At 38.0% G+C, this 21,760-nt stretch overlaps 1 protein-coding gene and 1 long non-coding RNA gene across 13 annotated transcripts; one reads left to right on the top strand and one right to left on the bottom strand.

The window, feature by feature from the left end:
- The first annotated feature begins 71 nt into the window (after nucleotides 1-71).
- LOC111254276 (motile sperm domain-containing protein 2-like) lies at nucleotides 72-20,233 on the top strand. Of its 12 annotated transcripts, none has more exons than XM_022814926.2 (13): nucleotides 72-388; nucleotides 4,816-5,043; nucleotides 12,441-12,498; nucleotides 12,990-13,078; nucleotides 13,864-13,897; nucleotides 14,376-14,494; nucleotides 15,295-15,449; nucleotides 16,253-16,352; nucleotides 17,275-17,510; nucleotides 18,009-18,127; nucleotides 18,362-18,558; nucleotides 18,966-19,225; nucleotides 19,392-20,233. In XM_022814926.2, the coding sequence occupies exons 2-13, from the start codon at nucleotides 4,932-4,934 to the stop codon at nucleotides 19,527-19,529; spliced, it is 1,617 nt and encodes a 538-aa protein (XP_022670661.1). In that variant the 5' UTR covers nucleotides 72-388; nucleotides 4,816-4,931; the 3' UTR covers nucleotides 19,530-20,233. The 12 variants fall into 12 exon arrangements, with proteins under 12 accessions (XP_022670661.1, XP_022670667.1, XP_022670665.1 ...); XM_022814931.2 differs by having other exon boundaries at nucleotides 109-388; nucleotides 17,275-17,465; XM_022814934.2 differs by lacking the exons at nucleotides 72-388; nucleotides 4,816-5,043 and adding exons at nucleotides 8,054-10,529; nucleotides 11,039-11,167.
- Nucleotides 3,058-5,245, bottom strand: LOC147754686 (uncharacterized). The gene is made up of 3 exons (XR_015317279.1): nucleotides 5,121-5,245; nucleotides 4,509-4,644; nucleotides 3,058-3,792 (listed from the first exon to the last, which is right to left on the bottom strand). It is a non-coding gene; the product is annotated as an uncharacterized LOC147754686 (long non-coding RNA).
- Nucleotides 20,234-21,760: the final 1,527 nt, after the last annotated feature.

Genomic DNA, 21,760 nt, shown 5'->3' with positions numbered 1-21,760 from the left:
TTATTACACCGTATATGCACTCGTGGAACTATTGCCGACGCGGCCCGAACGCTTTGTGGGAGAAAGAGGAAGCTGTCTGTCTTTCTACAAAACAGCTGACACCTACTGTAGTGGCGATTATGACGTTCTAAGGTAGAAACTTTGGCAGTAAATCTAGCAGACGAAAGAACAGCCCGTTTTTACGGCCCGGATCAATTCGACGATTGGTGTTCGTGTCTGCAAAAGTTATCGCGCAACTGTCCACATTTGTGTCGGGTGCCATGGTGCTTGTGAACTTTGCTTCATCTGGCAAATAAAGCAGAGAAACGAGCATTAAGGTGTTGTTTCGTTTGAACGGAATTGAAACTCATCTGTCTGGGTACAGTCGAAGGACAACGGCAAAAGGACAGTAAGTATCCTATTACTGGGCCGAAGTGGTTAGCGGCACATAATCCCGTCCAACGTCTGCGAGTAGCAACATCCTTCCGTTTAACTGTACTAATATTTTTACGCGTAGATATGCCATTAATCAGTCTTAAGTTGTTTCAAGATAAATGCTTTTATTTAGAGTTTACTGTTGATATAGAATTAAAAGTAGGAATGGAGTGATCTTGCTGTTGTATTATCAAAGTCAAATCCCAATACGAATTCGCGTGCTTAATATGACGAGAAATACTTGCCCGAGTAAATTACAAGTTAGCAATGTATTACAATAGAGGACATGCTTAAGAGATGACATCGAAAATCTGACTGCGTAAACGGAGACGATTTAAGGGGAACCAGGCGGGGATGAATATTATAATGTGATGTAATATTAACACATATTCTTTGGATTTATTTTTGTGATGGCTCCTAATGGCTGCAACAGACTTTGAGACAAATCTAATTTTAACCTGACAAGCCTATGCAGGTATTCATCAGGCTGGATAAACCTTATCTCCAGTCATAAAAGTAAAAAATCAGTACTCAGTATTGGTGAACCGCCAGTCATGTTCTGAGGTTCCTATGCTCAAGTGGTATATCGCATACTATAATAATTACAAGTGTTTAACTAATGGCTTTCTGTTTTTTGCCGGAATAAAGATATATCATTTTTTTAAAGCATTCACGGACATCCGGTTCACCCATGAAATAATTACTTATTTTCTGTCAGCAGTACCAAAACTAAATTAAGGAAAACTCGAACGCCAGAAGCTGTCAGAAGCCCTTCTTCAGTAGACGCATGAAGGAGCGATTGTCCGGTCGATAAGCATAAACACCCATTGTGCAGTATCATGCGATTTCTGCAGACGTAAACGTTCGTTCGAACTTATCCTCGTACTGGACGGTTGTCCACGCTTTTACATCTTTACAGAACATGCTTAGAATAGCCATTACATAGTCTGGGTCTGGTTATCATCATACCTGGTTGTTAATATACATTGGACGAATGCAAATTACATTTAAAAAAAAAAGTACAGATTTTTACTAAGTCAAAAAAGGCTTTACCGGACTTCATCACATGCATTCCAAAACAACTTTTATAAAATAGTGTTTTAAACATCTTGTTACAGGAGCGAGTGTATGAATATGTTTTGATATCAGTCACTTGAAAAAAATCAGGTTTCTGAAGATCACTTAAAAATATCATAAAGCTAATTTTAATTATGATTCAATTATCGTTCGATACCACAATATTATAATTTTAAGAAATTATTTTAATTCTTTCATATTGGGGTGCGACAAGCCGAAAACTTATCTATGCCAGCATTTAATCTGACGTAAATTTTCATAATACATTGGTTTTAGCCGTCCACGGGAATCTACGGCAAGTTGCGTAAGCTTCTCTTCGTAGAAGATAGCTGTTAGCAATATGTCAGTTTGATCAAGTTAAATAACTTTTTCGAACATCTTTCTTCAAAGCCCATTTACATGAAGAATTACATGCAACGGTCACTTTATTAGTATACATATATATATCTGTGCTTTTTTAAAAATACTTTTAATAAAACTGCTTGATGCGTTATTGTATTTCGTTCTTTGACAATAAATTCCATTTTAGCGTCAAATACCAGTTTCCGTATGGAGAACGCAATATGCTTTTTGACACGTTCATTCTCTTTGCAATTATTTAGAGAGTATATCTACTTTTTCGCCAAACGTGTATATTTTTTAAAATCAACGCGACGCACTTTAGAGTTATTTTGAAATGCTACGGGTACGGGAGCTTTAGAAGTTCTAAATTGACTGCAAAGAACTTCAAATGAGTCACAAGTTGATGTGGATTTTGGTGTAGTTAGTCTGATTTGCTGCTAGCCCACGAGTTCTATGTCACTGTGGACGTTAAGAGCTGAATGTTACATGGTTGGAGAAGTGTTGAGTCGGCCTTGCGATAAATTTAATGCCGCGTTGCCACTTTACTGTCTTTACCAAGCTATTATTGCTTTCCAATTAGACGAAGACCCACTTGATGTAGTTTGTTAAACCCAGCTTTCAATAACGCTAGTGTTTAGACATTAAAGAAAACGTAATGATTATCTAGTGGCAGCTTTCGTTGTTTTGAGTACAACAGTCTTCTTTAATTAGTTGCTATTAGGCAATGAGTATTATTAATCATTAGTACTATTGTTATCTGTTTCTACACCAATCTACTGGCCAGTCAAACAACGATGACAATCGGCGAAGGTTATATTTCTCCGATGATGATACTTTTTCTTTTCCTTATCTATTATTGATGTTTCTCGATCTATATACAGATAAAGCTCACTGTCTCTCTGCCGAACCGAATCAATCCTTTGTAGTATTTTTTTGGTGAATCGATATAGCTTTGTCATGGTTGGTGATTGAGCAGTATAAACGAATATTTTTCCAAGATATTTTTTCAGTTGAGCGAAATATTAACTTAGCCAAATTAGTCATTTTTTTTTGCAGTTGACTTGACTGTCATTGAGAGTTTAGCAAAGGTGTTTTTTACATTGGAAAGTTGTTTGCTTCTGCATATGTTAAGCTCTATACAATCGGGTGCAAAATTGGATTCGGGAGTGATTTTCGATTTTCCATATTTTAGTGATCTAGCTGTAATTTTTTTGCCAAAATAGTTTATAATTTATGAAATTTTTTTCCGCGAATTTTTTTTGCTGGCGGGCAGCTTCCTTTTTCGATAGGAGGTGTAATACTAATTTAGTTAATTTGCAAAATAGTTGATGAATTATATTGGTTTATATCTAGCCTCTATGAGCTAACTATCGCACATCTGGCAAACGTCTAATCTCCTAGCGACACCCAATTATCGCACATTTATCCAGATAACCAGATAGCAAAAAGGAGAGAAACAGATTCGTTGTTGTTTTTTTTTGTAAAAACCGCTGTTACTAACAGCAACTGAAAACAGATCAATAAATACACCCATGGGCCCCACCATCTAAGAATATCATAACCTACATGGGAATTATACTTGCAAACTCTGTCAGACTAGAGCAGATACAACGTAGGCCGATGTAGTAAAATCAGGTCAACTGAATAAATTTGTTTCAAAATTAATTAGATAAAAATCAGAAAAATTTATTAACTCTATCAACTTTATTCATATTTGGAATATAATATACACAATACTACATTGAACTCTATACACAATATCTACTTTAAGACTTCTTATGAAGTTTATAAGAGACTTACTATAATATGCATATTATAAGAGATATATAAGCGACAATATCCTTTGTAAGTCTCCGTGTAGCTAAACGGGTATTGCACAGGTAGTGTGAACTTTATATATTTCTCGGTTAATTTTAAGTTGAACCCTTTTCGGCAATTTATTAGACTGTTTGAGCATTTCTGAAAGAATCAGATTAGAAAGATGCTTATTTTTTTCAAGCTTCAAAATATAGACTCAACAACAGATTTATTAAGAAACCCTTGATTCTTCACTTCTTTATAATTTAATGTTAACATGCAACGGGTTACGTATACGATTATTATTAGGTATGTATATGATGATTTATATTAGGTAGGATCGTTATTAAAGAATAGAAGTAGTGACAGGCTCGGGGCATAGTCTGCGGATCTGTCTAGTGTTGCTTAATTCTAAGCGGACATGGAAGGCAATACATTAGTCCGTCTGTCTCGAGGAGTTCCAAAACGTGAGAACTTAAGGATCACGCTAAGCTACATTTTAAAGTCTCACCCTGTGCAAAAAAGTTGGTGCTAAGTTCAATTGCTTTTCCTAGTTATGCTGATCCGATTCATTGGGTCACGAAACATTTCATTTTACATGTATGTACACCGCATGGAATAGCTTTGGATTACTGATTTCCACTCAGAGAGACAAGAGACCAGCTTCTCTAGAAACTACACATTTGACAAAGAAGTGGGCGCTTCCTTCACTGTAAAGATTATATTTCGTAATCACCACTCTCGAGATACAATGATTGTTTAATAAGCATCCGCAGTAGATTGTATTTACCTAGCTATATTATTGACTATTCAATTTAAGCCATACAGGAAATCAATTATTTGCTATCTACCAAATACATTTTAAGTAATTTAATTACCTGAACATAAACGATCAAGATTTTTCAGCTTTGGCAACGCGTGCAGTAGAACCCAATCCATAGAACCCCAGAGTAGTAAACGGGTAAGTCAGCATTTCCGAGGGTGTTTGTGGCATCTTATGTTACAATTGCATTCCTATCATTATAGAGTTAAACTTGCCGCATAAGTAGTAGTAACACAATATAAGTAAGTCATAATGCTGTTATTGTGCTATTTAAATTAAAATACATAACGATGAAAATAATATTCATAAATTCACTGGAGATTTAAAATATTTTAAAATTATAACTGTGCAAATCTTTGCAGGTAACCTTGCTCCTCGAGCGTTTGGAGCACCGTTCTACCTTTCGTTTCAAGTACAACGCTTATCTAAGAAGTAACACGGAGGAGACCCTTCGGGGCGCGCATTCTAGTGAATCCTGATGGTTCAGATAATTGAATCAGATCCCTTTGAGGAACAGAAGTTTATCGTTACTGATGACGATCTTGCAGAATTTCGCCGCAAACTTTACAAAGAGCTTGAACGTCAAAAGGGTGAGTTTATTTTTTATCTAAACCTTATTTATATGGGTTGCAAAATGCTGACCATTCAGCATTGTAAAATAGCTAACCTTTGGCCCGTGTCGCCGTCGATCTCCTAATGATATCGCCCCTTATCGATTCGCTGAATGAGTAAATCACAATACTTCAACGAAACCGTTAGCGAATAATTTCGAATTCTATTTTTAGAACAATCTACCCTCCGTGCGGAAAGCTTTAATAATCACGTCTGTGACAACTGTGACCTAGTGAATAAGCGCACGCGATATTTGATGCACTACGTAATATTGCCAGCCCATGAGTAACTAATCGGGCTAGACTGCATGGTAGGTCACCACTATTTGGTCATTTAAATTTAAATACTTAAAGACTCAATATTTGTAGAATAGACCTCTTATGACAGCAACCTTAGTTTCAGTAGTATGCTTTGAATTAATCATGAACCTTTATCTAAGATCAACCGTCTAGCATTACCCTGAATTGATCAGTATAACTTGGAAGATAACCAAAAAACATTAGGTATTATTATATCACATGTCTTTTTCCAGCATATATCTTCTTGTTCAGTTCTGAAACTATGTAAATATATTAGGTTAAGAGCTATATAATTTCAGTCTAACAATAGAACGCGGCGTACTCGAATTCTAGTTACTTATTGTGTATTCGTCGTTACCCTTAACGACCTCCTTCCATTTTCTCGACCAACTTGCCCATTTCTTCTAGCTCGAAACGTTTAGGTTTAGTGTTGAAAAACTTGCCCCGCTAAGTTTTGAGATCCTCCATTGTCAAATGTGCGGTTACGAATGAATTTTGCCAATTTCATTTGCATTGCCAAAAGCTGACAATGCATTAGAGCAGAGGAACCTTCCACTATAGCATTATATGCTTTGCTGATTTTTGCCATGTTAGGTTTGTCGTAAGGAGGAATAATGCTGCTTCTATCTGTTTATCTGGTTTCCTTTAGATAGCCTTATTCACTTGACACTACTGAGTCGTATACAAATCTTTGTCAATCGTTTTCTTATAAAGCGTTATTCTCGGCTTTTATTTCAAATATCCGATCAGCTGGAATACTAATTCAGAACGTTAATCTTTAACCTATATAAAGACAAACACTTATGATCTCTACTGCGCTGCATACAATAGACCAGAGACTTGTTTGGTTTACTTCTCTGCTGTTTTTATTTCTAAGTGGAGTTACACCATATTTAGTTCTCTATGGAAAATCCTATTTAATCGTCGTTAATTACCTATTTTTCTGACTTTTCATTTTCAATTACGCTTATGATGTCTATTGTCCGAGTCGATAGCAGAGACATGAAAAAGGACTGCGTCCAGTGCGTTTCTCTAGGTCTGCATATCTATGCGTTTTTATCATTATGGTTGACCATTTGTTGACACCATCACTTTCTCGTATGCTCAGCTGGTGGGGTATTTTCATTCCTGGGGCTACTTTTACAAACCGCATTCGTCACCAATTCCAATAGCTGGTTTCTTATTGCTGTTGTTATCGTATGACTGCGTGCGTTTACGAGTTTTCATTGTCTGTCGTTGTGGGCGTATATAAATACGAGAGATTATTTTCGTTGCATAAAATGCAAGTTATACGTAACGCAGTCTTTTTTTGTCAAGGGATGCCTTGAAATATTTGCAGACGTATCGAATGTGAAAAGATCACAAGGGCCAATGGAAAACTATCTACTGATTAGTTCTACTGCGGCCAGCGTTGCTGAGGCTTTTGTCGCAGCGGAAGCGGAAGAAGCCGGCAGAGACGCAATGCCGGCTGATGAGAAGAGCTAGCTGCTATAGGAGCGGTGCTTCTGCTACTGCCGCTGCTGCTTCTCCTTCTTTTCGGCAGGGGGGAAAACAGTGAAAGAATGAAAAAACTCCCTTCGATAGATCCCAGCAGCTGACTGCGGGGACGCTAAGGACGGAGCCCGGTGTTTTTCGCCCTTCCTCTTAAGACAGCGGCACTACGATCAACCTTCTCACTTGATAATAACAGCATACGAGGAGGTTTAATAGTCAACGGCGTGTGCAATGGCTTTCGCATAGTCAAGCCGACCAAGTCGACAACGCTCTCATGCCAATAGTTGAAACGCCACAGTTCAGAACATTCGTTCGGCAAGATCACTTTGATCACAGCTTCAAAGTGAAGCTGTGACTTCAGAACAAACGTCTTGCAGACAACGATGGTTAGCCCGTAGTCAGAACGGGATTTCGTGCGTGGTACGGCAGTGCGCCATCACTGTTCATATCTCTGCTGTTTAGTGCTTCTTAAGCTTGTGTTCAGTTCGGTAACATCTTGTCGTTGGCAAAAAAGGGGACCGTGTCCGAAGCGGGCGATAAGGGAGCCATGGTTTCTTGCTAGTGCTATTTCTGCGCACATACACCGCTGTTAGAAATGTCATTTTCCCACATCAAATGAACGAAATACTCTTTGGAGTAAATCGGTTCAGCTCTCTAACAGGATAGACTTGTAGCATTCGGAGACAGCGGTGCATATCTATTAGGAATTCGTCGTAGTGACTGCGCGAGCACTTCGTGAAGGGTCTACACAAGTATAACGAAAGATAATTTGTCAAAAGTAGTGTGTGTGTAATAATTACTAGTGAAGAACGAGCCGGAACCAATCAAACCCTCCGGAACAGAGACGTCGTCAATAAATATAGTTCGTAATCAAAAGCCTACTTAGACTGAGTGCAGAACGTGATCGCTTTGTTTTCATTGAAGATTTCCAGCAAATGTTGCGTGTCCGTTGCGCTGCACGCTGACACGTCGTACGGGACCTAAAACTAGAAACGTTTCTTTGATCTAAAACTACCAAACTAAACTCTCAGGAAATAATCAACGGCCTGCAAATTGACAGCAATGGGTCGTATAGTGGTGACAGAGGATGACATCGCCGCATTTAGGACGAGAATTCTTGACGAGATCTACTTTATACCCGGTCAGTACGTTACGAAACACCAATTTCAATATAGATCTGTCGTCGAAATGTAGGTTTACGCTAAAATGGTAGTAGTAATACTTCAAGATTTGCGGCTTTCATCTACAATACCATAGTTCATATATTGAAGGTTAAATCTCAAACTACACCACGATCTAAGCAGCTGGTCAAATACAACAAAAAAGCAGATCTGTCAAGCTGGTAATTTTAGGCATGCAATTTGTCGAAGTTGCCCTACTGTTTTATATGAGATTTCGAAAGTAGGACAAGCTATAAACTAATTTGTGGCTGAAATGGATTTGTGTCCATCAGTCAATAAAATCCGTTTTTATTTTTGAGAATAGATAGTTCTTGAAGGGAATATACTATGATCACGTCGATGAATCTCATGGTCATAACGCTAGTCTAACAAAGCATAAACCTTGCCAACTTTATGACTGATAATAGCACGCAGGAGCAGCCTTTATTCCGCATCATATACCTGCGATTATTTTGAGAATTGCGTTTTTTCTTGCTAGAGAGCATGAGAAAAGCCGTAAGGTAAGCTGACAGCGACTAGGTGACCCTTATTCAAGTCTCGTTACGCAAGTAAGAATTAAAGCTTCATTCAACGGTTTAATATTGTCTCCTTTGAAATATTCATCCGTTGAAGGCTTTCGGTTCTAGGCTGCAATGCTTAGTAAGTGTTATTTAGTAAACACGTTTTCTGATTGTCGATCGACTGACAACTAGATGTTCTGCTTGTGGGACAACTTCGTAGAAATCATTGAACTTTGTTTGTTGTACAAGTCAATAATAACATGTTTTTATCTTGCTAGATATTCTAAGGTAAACAGGCCAGAAATTGTACTTTACGATACTGTCGTTATTCAGTATAAAAACTGTTGCCCTTACATAGGAATACGAACAAGTAATGAAGCTGCTTAGAGCTTGGACGTCCAATGTTGTATATCCTTGTTTGGTGAGAAAATAGTTTTTACCAACCTGTAGAAGCCGATAATGGCCAAAATCTTGAATTAACGGCTCAAATATATGTCAGCTTGATAAGGCTGATATGAACAGGCTTGAGAAACAGGATGTCTGAATTGCCGCCAGCTAAACACCTTGACTCAGTCATAATTCTACCTGAATGATTGATAACCTTAGATCAATATTCGAATAATATGCTCGACGAACGCACCAAGCTTCATCTTATATCACTTTTTAGTCATATGGTGCTACTTTATAGACATTTTTTTTTATTTCGCATGCATTCATTCATTCATTTTTCGTTAACTTTGCCCTAATATATGTAGTACAATATTTTTCTAACATAACAAATGTATGATTGTGTTAGCAGTCGACGTATAAAGCTGAGCGTAAGTAGGTGTAAGTGTCAGTAAGCGAGCACCGGGTCTAATAGTCTGGTGCTTGCTTGATCGTCTTAGGAACGTAGGCTCGATGATTTAATTTTGCGAAGCAGTGTGATTCATGTCGGCAGCGTGTCACTCAGCTAAGCTGCTAGTATCTTGCTTTGCATTGAGCCTATTTTCTGACCGTTTCGTCATTTACGACCAAAGCTCGATTGTGCGTTTCAACGCGCGTAATGTTTGTAGCAGGGCGACCCGTGGGGCTAACATGTTTTTCAACTTTGTCCATGAGCTTCGGCATCGCTGCCAACACTATCTGGTTACCAATTGCCTCCGTAGGGGCTATTAGCTAAGGCAAACTAGGCCAGTGGCCGGGAACTAACAGTTGGCTGTTATAAAGATGTCGTCTATCTGTAATCTTGTTGTGCGCTAAAGAAAAACGTTTCAGTAGTAAAAAAATGGCAGCTAAAATTTTCCTATGTATATACATACATACGTACATACAGGACGAAACGTTTACATACGAACTGCCAACGTGTTTATTCAATATATCAAACATGCATTTCGATTACCTTTTTTGTTTGGGGGTCTAAATCGTTGACAAAATGTTTCACAATATTTTTTCTTCACGGTAAAGCATTAAGGACCAGTCCTTAGCTGAACGTCCAGCCGGGATAAATCTATCCCGGTTTTATTTTACAATAGGGTTATGAAACGACATGTTAATCATTTACCAGTGCTAAAAGCTGACTATTCATCGATGGGAGCGTATTTATGGGTGACGTGGCAATATATTCAAAGAAAAATATACGCTGAGCACTTAGGCCTCGCCGGCCATATATTAGTAGCTATGAACTCATTCAAGGTTCGCTCAAAGACGCGATATATATGTTCTTTCGTTGACGATTTCGTCGGCATAAGCATGGTTTACGAAACGCAATATCCAGCGAGATGTGCGGCTGATCGGAATTTAACATAGATATCTATTTTGTATGAAAGTCATGCATAATTATGATAGCTCTACAAGCTTCAAGCAAAGTGAATGAACTTTAAATAACGGCGCGCCCATTGTTACCGTTCTTCGCCGCCCGACGTCTTTCGAATAAAGCGCCAGTCGTGTTTGCCTGAGCAACCAAAAAGCTGGCCTTATACTGCGCAACCGAATTTGATGCGAGCGTAAGGTAGACAAATCATAATTCTCAACCAGCTCAGTCTGGCACTTAACAATCAATAGACCCTAACTTTTCTAGCTATAATCACGTTTCCTCTTAGGAACAAAATGTTTCCGTTAGCGTTTGTTGAATAAATGATATATTTGCACGAAATCTGTAGTGGCACATATAGCCCCCAAAAAGTAGGTCTATATGGCCCTGCGTTTTGGTTGACAGCCTATATAGGCCGATAACGTATGTGCACTCGATGGATACTTTTTCCAAAATTCGCTGTACAGAGAACTTTTCGGCTACCCAATAGGAGGATCTTTACGAAACGAAAGAGAAAATTATTGTTTATATTCAACAAACCTCTCGTCGCGATTTCATTTTGGTGAAAACAAAATTCGAGTGTGGGTGGATGTGGCAGTGTTTGTAAGAGCTCTTAGTCGCAAAGCGCGTGTACTCAATGGGTGGTGACGTACGCAACATCAGGTCCCCTAAAAAACAATTTAATGCAAATCGCTTTTAATATATAGCGCAGGTATGATGGTAAATGTCGCATCCCATATTATGGATATGCGGTATAATATGAGTATCCGCTGTGGGAGTTACATTTGGCGGTGGTCTAGAAGTGTCCGAAGATCAGTTAAGAACAGATCTTAAGGGTAAGTTTTTTTGAGAGAAAATTTATAAAGCTAGATTTAGATGTTTTATCCGCAAGAGTCTTATCATAGCATAACTATGGAAAATGCTAATGCACTTTTACATTTTGCTAGGTCAGATTTTATCACTTATTCATATATGCGTACGAATAATTATGAAGCCCCCATATATTCTTTGTAGTTTTTGTCCGTTGATGGCGCTGTGCTTGTGTTATAACTACAAATCATGTAGAACGCCGATAACTAAAAACTGTGTAACACAAACAGGTTTCTGTTCAGTGGGCCATTAGAATCGTTTTCTATTTTGCTTCATTGGCCAATAATCAACAAACAGCAGAACTGAAACTGGGTTCTGCGTTTGAAAGCGACGGCTGAAAATACTACACGTTAGCCAACGCGTTCTCCAGCTTGTTCTAGAAGTTCGTTGACCTTTTTTCCACTTTTATTTCGACATGCCGATCTATTTGTTTCATCTAAAATCTTCTCGGTGTGAGCCGCAATCATGTAGCGTCAGCTAGGCCAGTGGCAGCCAGCGAACGCTGTCCGCTAGATGTTGATATTACTTTCAGCTGTCTACCTTTCATTGGGGGAGTGAAAAAGACGCTGGAGAACGGGTTCCGCGTACACGATAACAAAATACCCGTATACCGTATATGTTGTAGCCAAAAGAAGTGATCTTTTATTGGCTTGTAAATGGTGCTTAGATTTGCAGAGTCTTCATCAAACAAATATAGCTATAGCTAGGTGATACGCGTCTTTAAATTCTATTGAGCAGCGAATACGTATATAAGACATTGCCTCAAACTCAGTGAAAGTCGTGATGAACAGAGAGACGTCATAATTCCACTTATAGCATTATTTTGTAAAATTTATTTAGCACACGTTGCCGTATATGATATATTTGATATAATCAGAATGCAAGTAGATGGACATGTTTAAAAAAATTAGACAGAATCATCAAAAGGACAATTTGATATTATAGTAATTATGCAATCTTTGTGCTCACGAATCGCAATGTTCAAAAGAACGCAGAACTGATCGCAAAGTGAGGCTTGCGATCAGGGGATCTGGCAAATTTTCTTCCTATATAACAGCTACTAAACACAGCTTATGATTTATTTTTTCTTTCTTGATTAATCACTAAGAACAAACAAGGAACGCCAATGTGCACAATTATCATTATGCACACTAACTTATAGGATAACAGTGGACAGCCAGGGAGTATTAATACTTGGACACTTAACAGAGTAGTAATACATCTGCTTCTCCGTTTTAGAATTGTACCACCCGAAAGATGTCGAGGCAGTCAAATCCAACTACGAGATATGTCGAAGGTTGGTAATGCGACGAGCTTACGCTTTGCCCTCAATTTTTTTTACCATGCACACGTTTTGGTAGTGTTTGAGCCACCTTCAAACTTACAGTAAACTGGATATAGATGCTTCTAAAAGTGATATATTCAGTTCTATTTTAATGGATTGAATAGTTACCGTCTCTTAGATTCATTACTGCCCACATGGCCCAACGATATGAGTGCGTTAAACTTCAGGATCGTTTAAGTGACTCAAGTAGAAAAAGTTCGTTCAAACTAGACGTAAATTCAGCATTGACCAAGGGGGTGATTTATATTATAGCCGACTTTTTACTAATTCGTTTCTTAACATAGTGTTCTGGTGTTTATTAAACATAGATTGATGAAGTGTCACAGTTCATCACCAACTTCTACTCTACCAATCGTGATGATCTTAGTGGTTCATATGTAGTTTCTTAGCCCGTAGTTGTTGTATAACTCTGCACTTGGACCAATGCACATATTGCTTTACAGATACGTACGTCACAAACGACGCGACATTGAAGCTGCCGTCGAGATGGCGAAAAAGAGTCTTCAATGGCGTAATGAATTTGGAGTAAATGGTATGATTGTGCTTCAGTTGCTATACCATTGATAACCATCAGTATGTATTTATATTATTAAATTATCTAATAATCCTATAAGCCTAATGTCACAGGCGTTGTTATTTGATTACTAATAGCTGCCCGTTATTAACATAAACAGGCTTCACAAACGGCCCCAGCTAAATTTTGCTGATAAAGATATATTTCTTTTGCACCTAAGAACTATTAATACGTAACGCGTACGTACTGGTTCTCCGTACACTCACTTACGCTACTGGTTCGACTAAGTTGAATCGCATTAATATATTGATTAAGGTGAGAGCGAGACGTAAAGATGGCCTGTCGGAACTAGATAGAACGTCATATGGTCGAAAAGTACAGTCAAGCCTTCAATTTCAACATGAGCATTTTTAATTAAAGCTGTGCATAATGCATGATTCGTCGTTCTAAAAAAAATGTGTCCTATTTCGATTCTATTTTGTGATTATATTTTTTTGGCCATGTGCTGCTCCTGATTCATTATCTAACTGTTGCAGAATATTCACCATTGGTACATTCATAATTATTATAGGACCAAACCGTACAAGCGCTGAATTTGCTTTCACGCCTCTAACTAGTTCATATGTATGGCAAATGCCGCTGAATGCTGTCTTCCTATCGTGACGTATCCCTTGTCCGTAATAAAGGCGTCCTGATTTATTACTGAATGTTTTTGTTGTTGTGCCTCTTTTGATCATGTAACGTCTACTAACAAGATTTGTGATTGTATTTCCGCCGTTCTTGATGTCCTTGCCACACACTAGTATTATCGTCTGCTCGTTCCTTTCTGGGATTTTGGTAAGGATTTCGGAAGGTAAGGCTAGCAGAGCTGAGGCTGAGGTACTGCAAATTAGGTTATTGCATCCGATATTATCTAGTCGGTAAAACGGCTTGTTAATGGCAGATACACTTAGTATCCCAGTAATAGCCCCCAATGATTTAATATGTTGATGTAATCGTATGTAGTAATCTAATCATTTTAACATGAACGTTTAGTCGGAACGTATGTAGCTGTGCTTCTCACACATGTCTACGTCTCTTGGTGATCTTCAGTTTATCGGAGGAAAAACTAACATGGCCGTGCACCATTAGCCCATCACTATGCAGACATATGTATCTTTAGTAATTAGCTTGAAAACTGTTGTCCGCTAGTTAAATTAGTAATAGCTCAGAGAGTTGAAGCCGGCATTCGATAGCATGTAATTGCAGTACCCGTCTAACCTCATATTGTGGGATGGTGATGACTTCCATCTGTGACCGTCACTCTCGTGGCAAGCACAGCACTTGGAATTGAGGAAAAACTTTCAGATATCGCCGAAACGAACATCTACCGTCTGTACCTCAATGTCGGCTGCTTTATACCATTCAAAAAGGATAAACTTGGCAGCCAGTGCAGTAAGTTTATGTAATATGCGATACAAGTTTACCGGTGTCAATATCACCGTAATTTGTTCATATGTAATATTTTTCAAACTACTTGCATTCCCATTAATTAAGTTCACTTAAAATCACTCTTATCTGTCCAAGTCCAAAGTCAGCAATATATTTGGCTTCATGTAAGGTTAACTATTATTGCTTTTCCAACACGGCACCTAGCAACAATTCATGAACATGAGTTTCGCGATACGTTAAGAGGTTTTTGTCACAAATTCTGCTTGGAAATTCATATCGATAAGAGCTACATCAGTTATACGTTATCCTATTAAAAAAAAGAAATGCATTATATAAAAAACTTTGCCTCTGGACCGACCACGGGCAGAAGCGTGCGGTCAATAAAGTGACATCATGAAGAGTTGCTTCAGCACGAAAACTACAGCAAATCAAATGTTTCCCCAAACGCAGACACGATTAAGCACGATGTATGTACTATGAATTTTCTGCTAACGAAATACACTCCAAGCTTTCTACTTAAGGCTCCGCTTGCTTTTGGGCTATGTTTAGAAAAACGTTGTGTATAGCTCAATATTGTCATCGCCTCGAAGTGCTAAAAACACTTTAAATAATGTAGCTTATTCAAGACGAATGTGTTTTTTTTTCCAATTTATATGGCTGCACATGGGTATGTACACCTGAGTTATTGCTCTGTCCCGTTATTCAAATCAATCGCAGTCCCTGCACACACACGTGGCAATCGACGCTCACGGAAGTGCGCATTACTTAATAAAGGAACTAATAACTGTTGCCATCTATTACAGTTATTTTTCGCACGAAGTTGCACCGGAAAAATTCAGCTCGGTCGCTTGACATGAAACGCTATCTTGTATTCTGGGTGGAGAAGTGTCTCTATGAACTGAATAACCCCAGAATGACGTTCGTCTTTGATAGCACGGATGCAACTTACGCTAGCATGGTACGTATACACATTCCGTTAAAAAAAACGTCATAATACATTACATTATGGTGCAATCTCCGGCACTAATCACGCTATCAAGCGGTAATTTTGTGTGCCACGTAAGTGAATCAGACCTCGCACTGCTGCAAAATAACAGGAGCGATTTCTACTTTTAACCGTTTATTATTAGTTCGAAGAGACTAGCATTTTTATTAAGATTATTAAAGAAAATTCAATTTCTTTAACGAGGCCCCTGCTCATCAATCTATTTTCAAACTTCTGCTTCCGTCCATAATCTCACTCGTGCTGTAACAAGTGTAAATTCAATGGTATAAGGTCTGGAACAAAATGTGTTTTCTACCCAAGGTTGATCGAAGCGACATTCAGGAGTTTAACCGAAAAAGGACCGTATGGGCTAGCATTTTCATACGAACAGATGACTTTGCGTTTCTATTTGTCCGTCCAAAGTGTTCTTTTAATCTTTTGGCTTAACTTTCGGACTGAGTAGATTAGCTTTATGTGCTTAAGAAACTAGATCTCTGCAGGCTGAACCCAATAGTTTGGTCGCCGGATGAAACCACTTAACGTTTTAGACAGTGCAGTAGCTGCGCGGTAGACCAACGAAAAAGTGTTCTAAGTTGTAGTTTAATAGGATACATATAATGTTAGTCAATGTGGCATACTAACTGCTTCTCAAGGAATGAAATGCTTACTTTCACTAATTTATAATAAATATACCTACAGGTATATTTAAATTAAGGCTTTCAAATATAAGATAAGGCTTTATTAACGAACCGTAAAATATCTGTGCTTTGTTGCAGGATATTGAGCAGATCACATTCATTATAGAGCTGTTTAGTAGCTACTACCCTTGGGCGCTCGGTCATGTTATCGTTTACAATATGCCATGGATTCTTAAAAGTTTGTAGCACGTTCTATAACGTAAGATAAACCTTCTCTAACGATTACTCGGTAATTGATGAACTGCACAATAGTACGGATTGTGCTGTTGCCTATCAACCAGCCAATGTCGAGCCTATTTGTTAACAGATTTATTTACTGGAAGATATGAGGGGCACGAATATGCAGGCAAATAGGATAACAACGGCAGAGGCCGCCACACTAATCGCCGTCATTATCCTATAAAGTTCAATTCAATTGAGTTTCAATGCTAGCCATAACTTCATTAGAGAAGACCGTTCCAGTCCTTTTTTAGCAACTAGAAATATGCCTTTTCTTTTGAAATTATTTCTGTCTAATAGTCACGAAGAGGACAAATATTCACAAAAATCTTTAAACACATTTTCAATACCTGATGATCCTAAGTCAATTATATATATATATATATATATATATATATATATATATATATATATATATATATATAGACTGTGAGTCTTACCGTGCCAGAGAACCTGAGTCAACGGATTTTACTATTTGCTACTGTAGAAACTACATATACAAAATTCGCTAAACGCGCCTCAAATTTTCGCTGAAATACACCAGTAGCCCTATAAGGTATTTTTCATACAGGAGAAAATCGGATAGTTGAAATGAACATAAACTAGACTGACGTATATATGTTTATATACCACAACTTTTATTTTCGCACGGATAAGATATATTTAGGTTACGGTAAATACAATGAGGAGTGGAGGTAGGTAACTAACCTAATAACATTGTGGCTTGGACGAACAAATTTCAGATGAAAAGACACTACCGATATCTGCATCAAAGCCAGCCAACGACGCCGATAAAAAAAAAAGTTATTTTGGTATTTAGTAAAATCGTTGTAATTGTCTATTTTGACAACTTGTTTTTTTCCGATTGTTACGTCAATTAGCGGTGTGGGGCGGAATTCAGGCGCTGATTCCTGCTGAAGGTACAGATCGCTTCAAGTTTTGCAACGGAAACGAGATCTTCGCTTACATCGATCATGACTGTTTACCCGACTTCATGGGGGGCTCCATACCTGTACCCTTTCGAGAACTCACTCTTGAGGAGATCGACGCAATTCCAATCGACCCAGAAATTGTATGTTATCGCTTTCGGCCTGGAGAACGCGTTATCAAACGGGCTGTATGTTTATAATTTACAAAGTTGTTAAGTTCGTTTTCTACCTTCTCCTTAAAAGCCGCGTGGGAAACCAATTTTTATGTTCTAATACAAAATTTCGCTATGCGTATACAACCTGTGACCAATGTGCATGGTCCAAAAACGTAATCCGCAGGTATACAATGAACAGAGGTTAACAGTCACAATTATGTTTGCTTTAATATTAAGACTATGAAAGTAAATGACGATCTCACTATTTTCGTTATGTTCATTTGGTTCTAGTACGTTTTCTTTATCTTCGCATTTGGCTGTTATTTAAGTTTTTTGACACTTTTTTGGTTATAGAGGAAATGCCGAGTACTAACTTCCAGTTATCCAGCTCGCTCAATGCAAGCATGCAACAGCATGTCCACAAAACATGCACAGTCCTTGTAAGATATGCTTTCTCCTTTTACAAACTGAACTTTTTGTTGTACTCAAGTATGTTCTAAAATGAGATCTAATTCAAAATGATCTCTCCAGGAGAGTCGGATCTGTTCTACCCCTGCTATAACGAAGTTCTATAGAGACAACTTTGGGCTATTCCGTAACGGATCACGACGAGTTAACGGCCACGAAGCGATGTCCATCTTCCTCTGCCGGTACGAGACACAATATACAACATATCGATGAATAATAGAAGTGAGATGTGCATATAAGGGCAGTGGTATTGCTAGTAACTTGGAATATGGTACCTTTTTAATACTAATGCTTACTGGGTATATATATATATATAGTCGGTCAACTTGAAGAATTTGTTGAAGTTATGTTGGATAATCCTTACCTGTAAGGTTTTGTGCTTTTACTTTTCAACCGTTTCGGTGAGTTTTGTGCAGGCCCGAGGAAAATCTCGAGTTCAAGAAAGTAGGAAATGTTCAAACGGCATCATTTGAGATCACAAGCTGCTCACCCGACGGGAGGCCGATTGTTTTCAAGGTTAAGGTCAACTGTCTACAAGGTTACACCGTTAAGCCGTTCTGTGGTGTACTGGAGAATGGTGCTTCGATGGTTGTGAACGTGAGCAAAGAAATGGGTGAATATAGAACACATCGGGTTGAGTTACGTTGAGACTATCAGTAGAATTTAAAGGAGGTCCCCGACACCAAGCCAGTACTAACTGTATAGTGTAGAAAAAAACTACCGCGATACGTGTATTTTTGTCAAGCGCTTCGATCTTAAAAGAATTAAACTTAAGTCTTAAAAACTTTTAAAAGAACAAGTATAAATTTCAAATACAGATCATTCATTATACAATTATTTAATACATAGCTTATTGTCCCGTGCGTTAGACAGATGCCTGTTTCTCTGGCTTTAGCTGTTAGAACATCGTAAGGCCACATACTGTGGGTCGGAAACATGCCAGCTAAGCTGCGTGCCAAAGAAGTTAAACTAACGAAATGTAAAGTAAAACAATTCAGATTTGATATGACTCCTTTACAGCTTATCCTGTGACCAACCAGGACAAACTTCTAGTGCAGGCTGTTGTAACGGACCAACTTCCATCTGGGCAATTAGTGTCGGAATTCTGGCAAAAGCTGAAACCTGATAATATATTCCAGAAAAAATTACGTTGCTGTCTAGCTAATGAGTACGGGCTCGTAACTGAGGAAACGACCTATCCGCCTCGATCGATGACTGGGCTTGTAGGAGGACAACACACCCCAGCCATACGCGAGTCAACCTCAGAACTCGAGAAAAAGGTTGTGCAAAAGTATTTAGCAATAGTATTGAAGATTAGTTCTACTTTATGATAATAAGGAACGGGAAAAAATGGTTACTGCTCGCAGAGTGAATCTCACTTAACTATTCAATAGATCTATTTGATCACTCAGTTCCGCTACGTTTTATATTGGCACTGAATTGCAGGTAGCCGAGTTAAGCGCACGATACCGAGCTCAGCAGATATTTAACTCAGTCATCTGTTTCCTGCTGATCCTAAACTTTGCCATCACGTTCCACTCAAAGATGTGTAACGGAATAGGTTCTCCTCGATGGTACTGCTAACAAAAGGAAACACTGGCAATTTCCTAGAGCCCCACACCAACTACCTGTGTTGTAACGTCTGATTATAGATGTCTGCCTGATAAAAATACTACCTGGTTTAATCAAACGCGTTACGTTTGATGATAACGCTCCGTGAAAGCGATGGATAATGAACTCAAACGCAAACTGAACAAAAAAAAAAGATAGCTTTTTCGATGTCGAAGGAACACGGGACTCAATAAAGGGACACTTACTCTTCGTATAGGACAGCTGATAAAAAAATAATTATCTATTCGTTCTAGAAGCATGACAATGAAGTATCATGGTGTCGCTCATAACTAAGAGAAACACTTGAACTAAAGCTGGGATATCAAATAAATTAATAAATGAAGGAAGTATTTGTGGTGCCTTGCTTGATGGCTTTATTCTGTGATTTCGGAAAATATCCACCTACAACTGAGTTACTGTTAGATAATACAATTGATTGCTTACTGTGACGTTATAGAAGCTATAATTGTTAAATGGTGATGTTCTAGGTAACCTTAGCCTGATTTTCTGCCTTGAGGCACGTTTTATTCAGCATTAACGTTAAAGTCGTTCGTATACATGCCAAAAAAATTAAAAAAAAAAAGTAAACCACGGTTTTTTCTGTCACTGCTGGTGAAAAAACTGACCAGGAGATTGAAAAACAAATAAAAATAGAAGTGGAATTTTAAACAATGTGACTTAGGTTTTTTTTTTTTTTTCGTCTAAATTCTGTTGTGGCAAGTAGTTGAACATAAAACGGACGTTTTCAGAAAACGAGGATTTGTAAAGATCGACCTGGTGATGTAGGTCCTATTGCGTTACAGGCAGTGTGTTTTTATCGAGAACATTGACACTGAAAAGGTTTTCCTCGTCGGTCATTTAGCACTGTATTGCGTTACATCACATGCCATAGATATATTTTGGCTATAAATGCTGTGAAATGTACATCATGGAGGAAAAATTAAATTCAACAAGAACGGACTCAGATATTCTTCAGTCGGAATAGGTTCAAACACCAGCAGTTTTAACCGTTTCCATCATCATGACATTTAAGATAGTATTTTGAGAGACTTACTAATTAGTTGTATGTAAATCTTGAATTTTTAAATTAAGCATTGTTATCGTAAGGTCCTTAAAAACTCCGATTTCCATACTTGACATTACACCATCAACTATCACTAATAAAATTATCGAACGATCGGTATTACTACTAACTCGTACTTACTTCTTAGAATATGAATTAACTGTATCTTGAATTTTGATAAAGGGTTCACCCTTTACTTTCACCAATCTAAGCCACTAACCATAAATAATCTGGAAACGAATTGCCGCATCTTTATTTCTACCCTATTTATTGTCAATCACTTGTGAAGTTATCATCGAAGTAGTTTGACACGGCAATCTAAGCCCATTTTTATTAGATAGCTCTGTATCTCAGTCTCGTAGCGTTAGTCCTATTTCTGATGACGGGGGTACTTCCATCAGTCATAGTGGGGTAGCTCGCCGGAAGCTCATAGTTAAGCTTAACTATGCTAGTGGTACAGATAGCAGGTTAATGAAGCGAACTAAATCATATGTTTCGTCAAGAATGAGTTACACATAACTCTTCGTAGTTGAGCCTCATATTTACTCATCGACCATTACACTCTTTTACTACATAGAGTTATTTTGACGATTTACCAATCTGTTTTAATGTATGCCTTAGAACGATTAGAGACTCAAAAACGATCCATTTTCTTTGTCTTCATCAGTCTTCTTCTTAATCAACTTTAGGCTGCTATTTAATTCAATACTTTATAATCAGGCCACTCAACGCAGTCCACTTAGGGGAATGAAAAGAGCTGAATTTCGCTTTATCAAGCTGCTAAATTGTTTTCGAATGTAGCCTCGAAAGAAAATCCAGACGAATCAGAACGTACAACCTTATTGTACTGTTGTGCATGTACAACATGCACTTTGTTGACAATGCCTACCCTTAGCAAAAAACATATTGTTAACTTGATATTTATTTTTAATTTATTTTGTTTTTTTTTTTCATACTTAAAGTAGAATAACCGTGCACTCCGAAAAACATCACCGCTTTTATAGTCTTTTGTTTTGGGAAAATGAAACGCAGACTTTGTCTTTTACGGAATGAAGCAACCGTAACGCTATTTTGTTGACCTATGCTAATTTTCACAGATGCTCATACTCTTGTTTTCACCAATTCTTTTTTGATATATTAA

The sequence above is a fragment of the Varroa destructor genome, unplaced genomic scaffold (assembly GCF_002443255.2).
Source record: "Varroa destructor unplaced genomic scaffold, Vdes_3.0 BEIS01000007.1, whole genome shotgun sequence".
NCBI classification, from domain to species: Eukaryota; Metazoa; Arthropoda; class Arachnida; order Mesostigmata; family Varroidae; genus Varroa; species Varroa destructor.
Note: the sequence above shows the minus strand (reverse complement) of the source record. Positions and strands in the feature narration are given on the sequence as shown.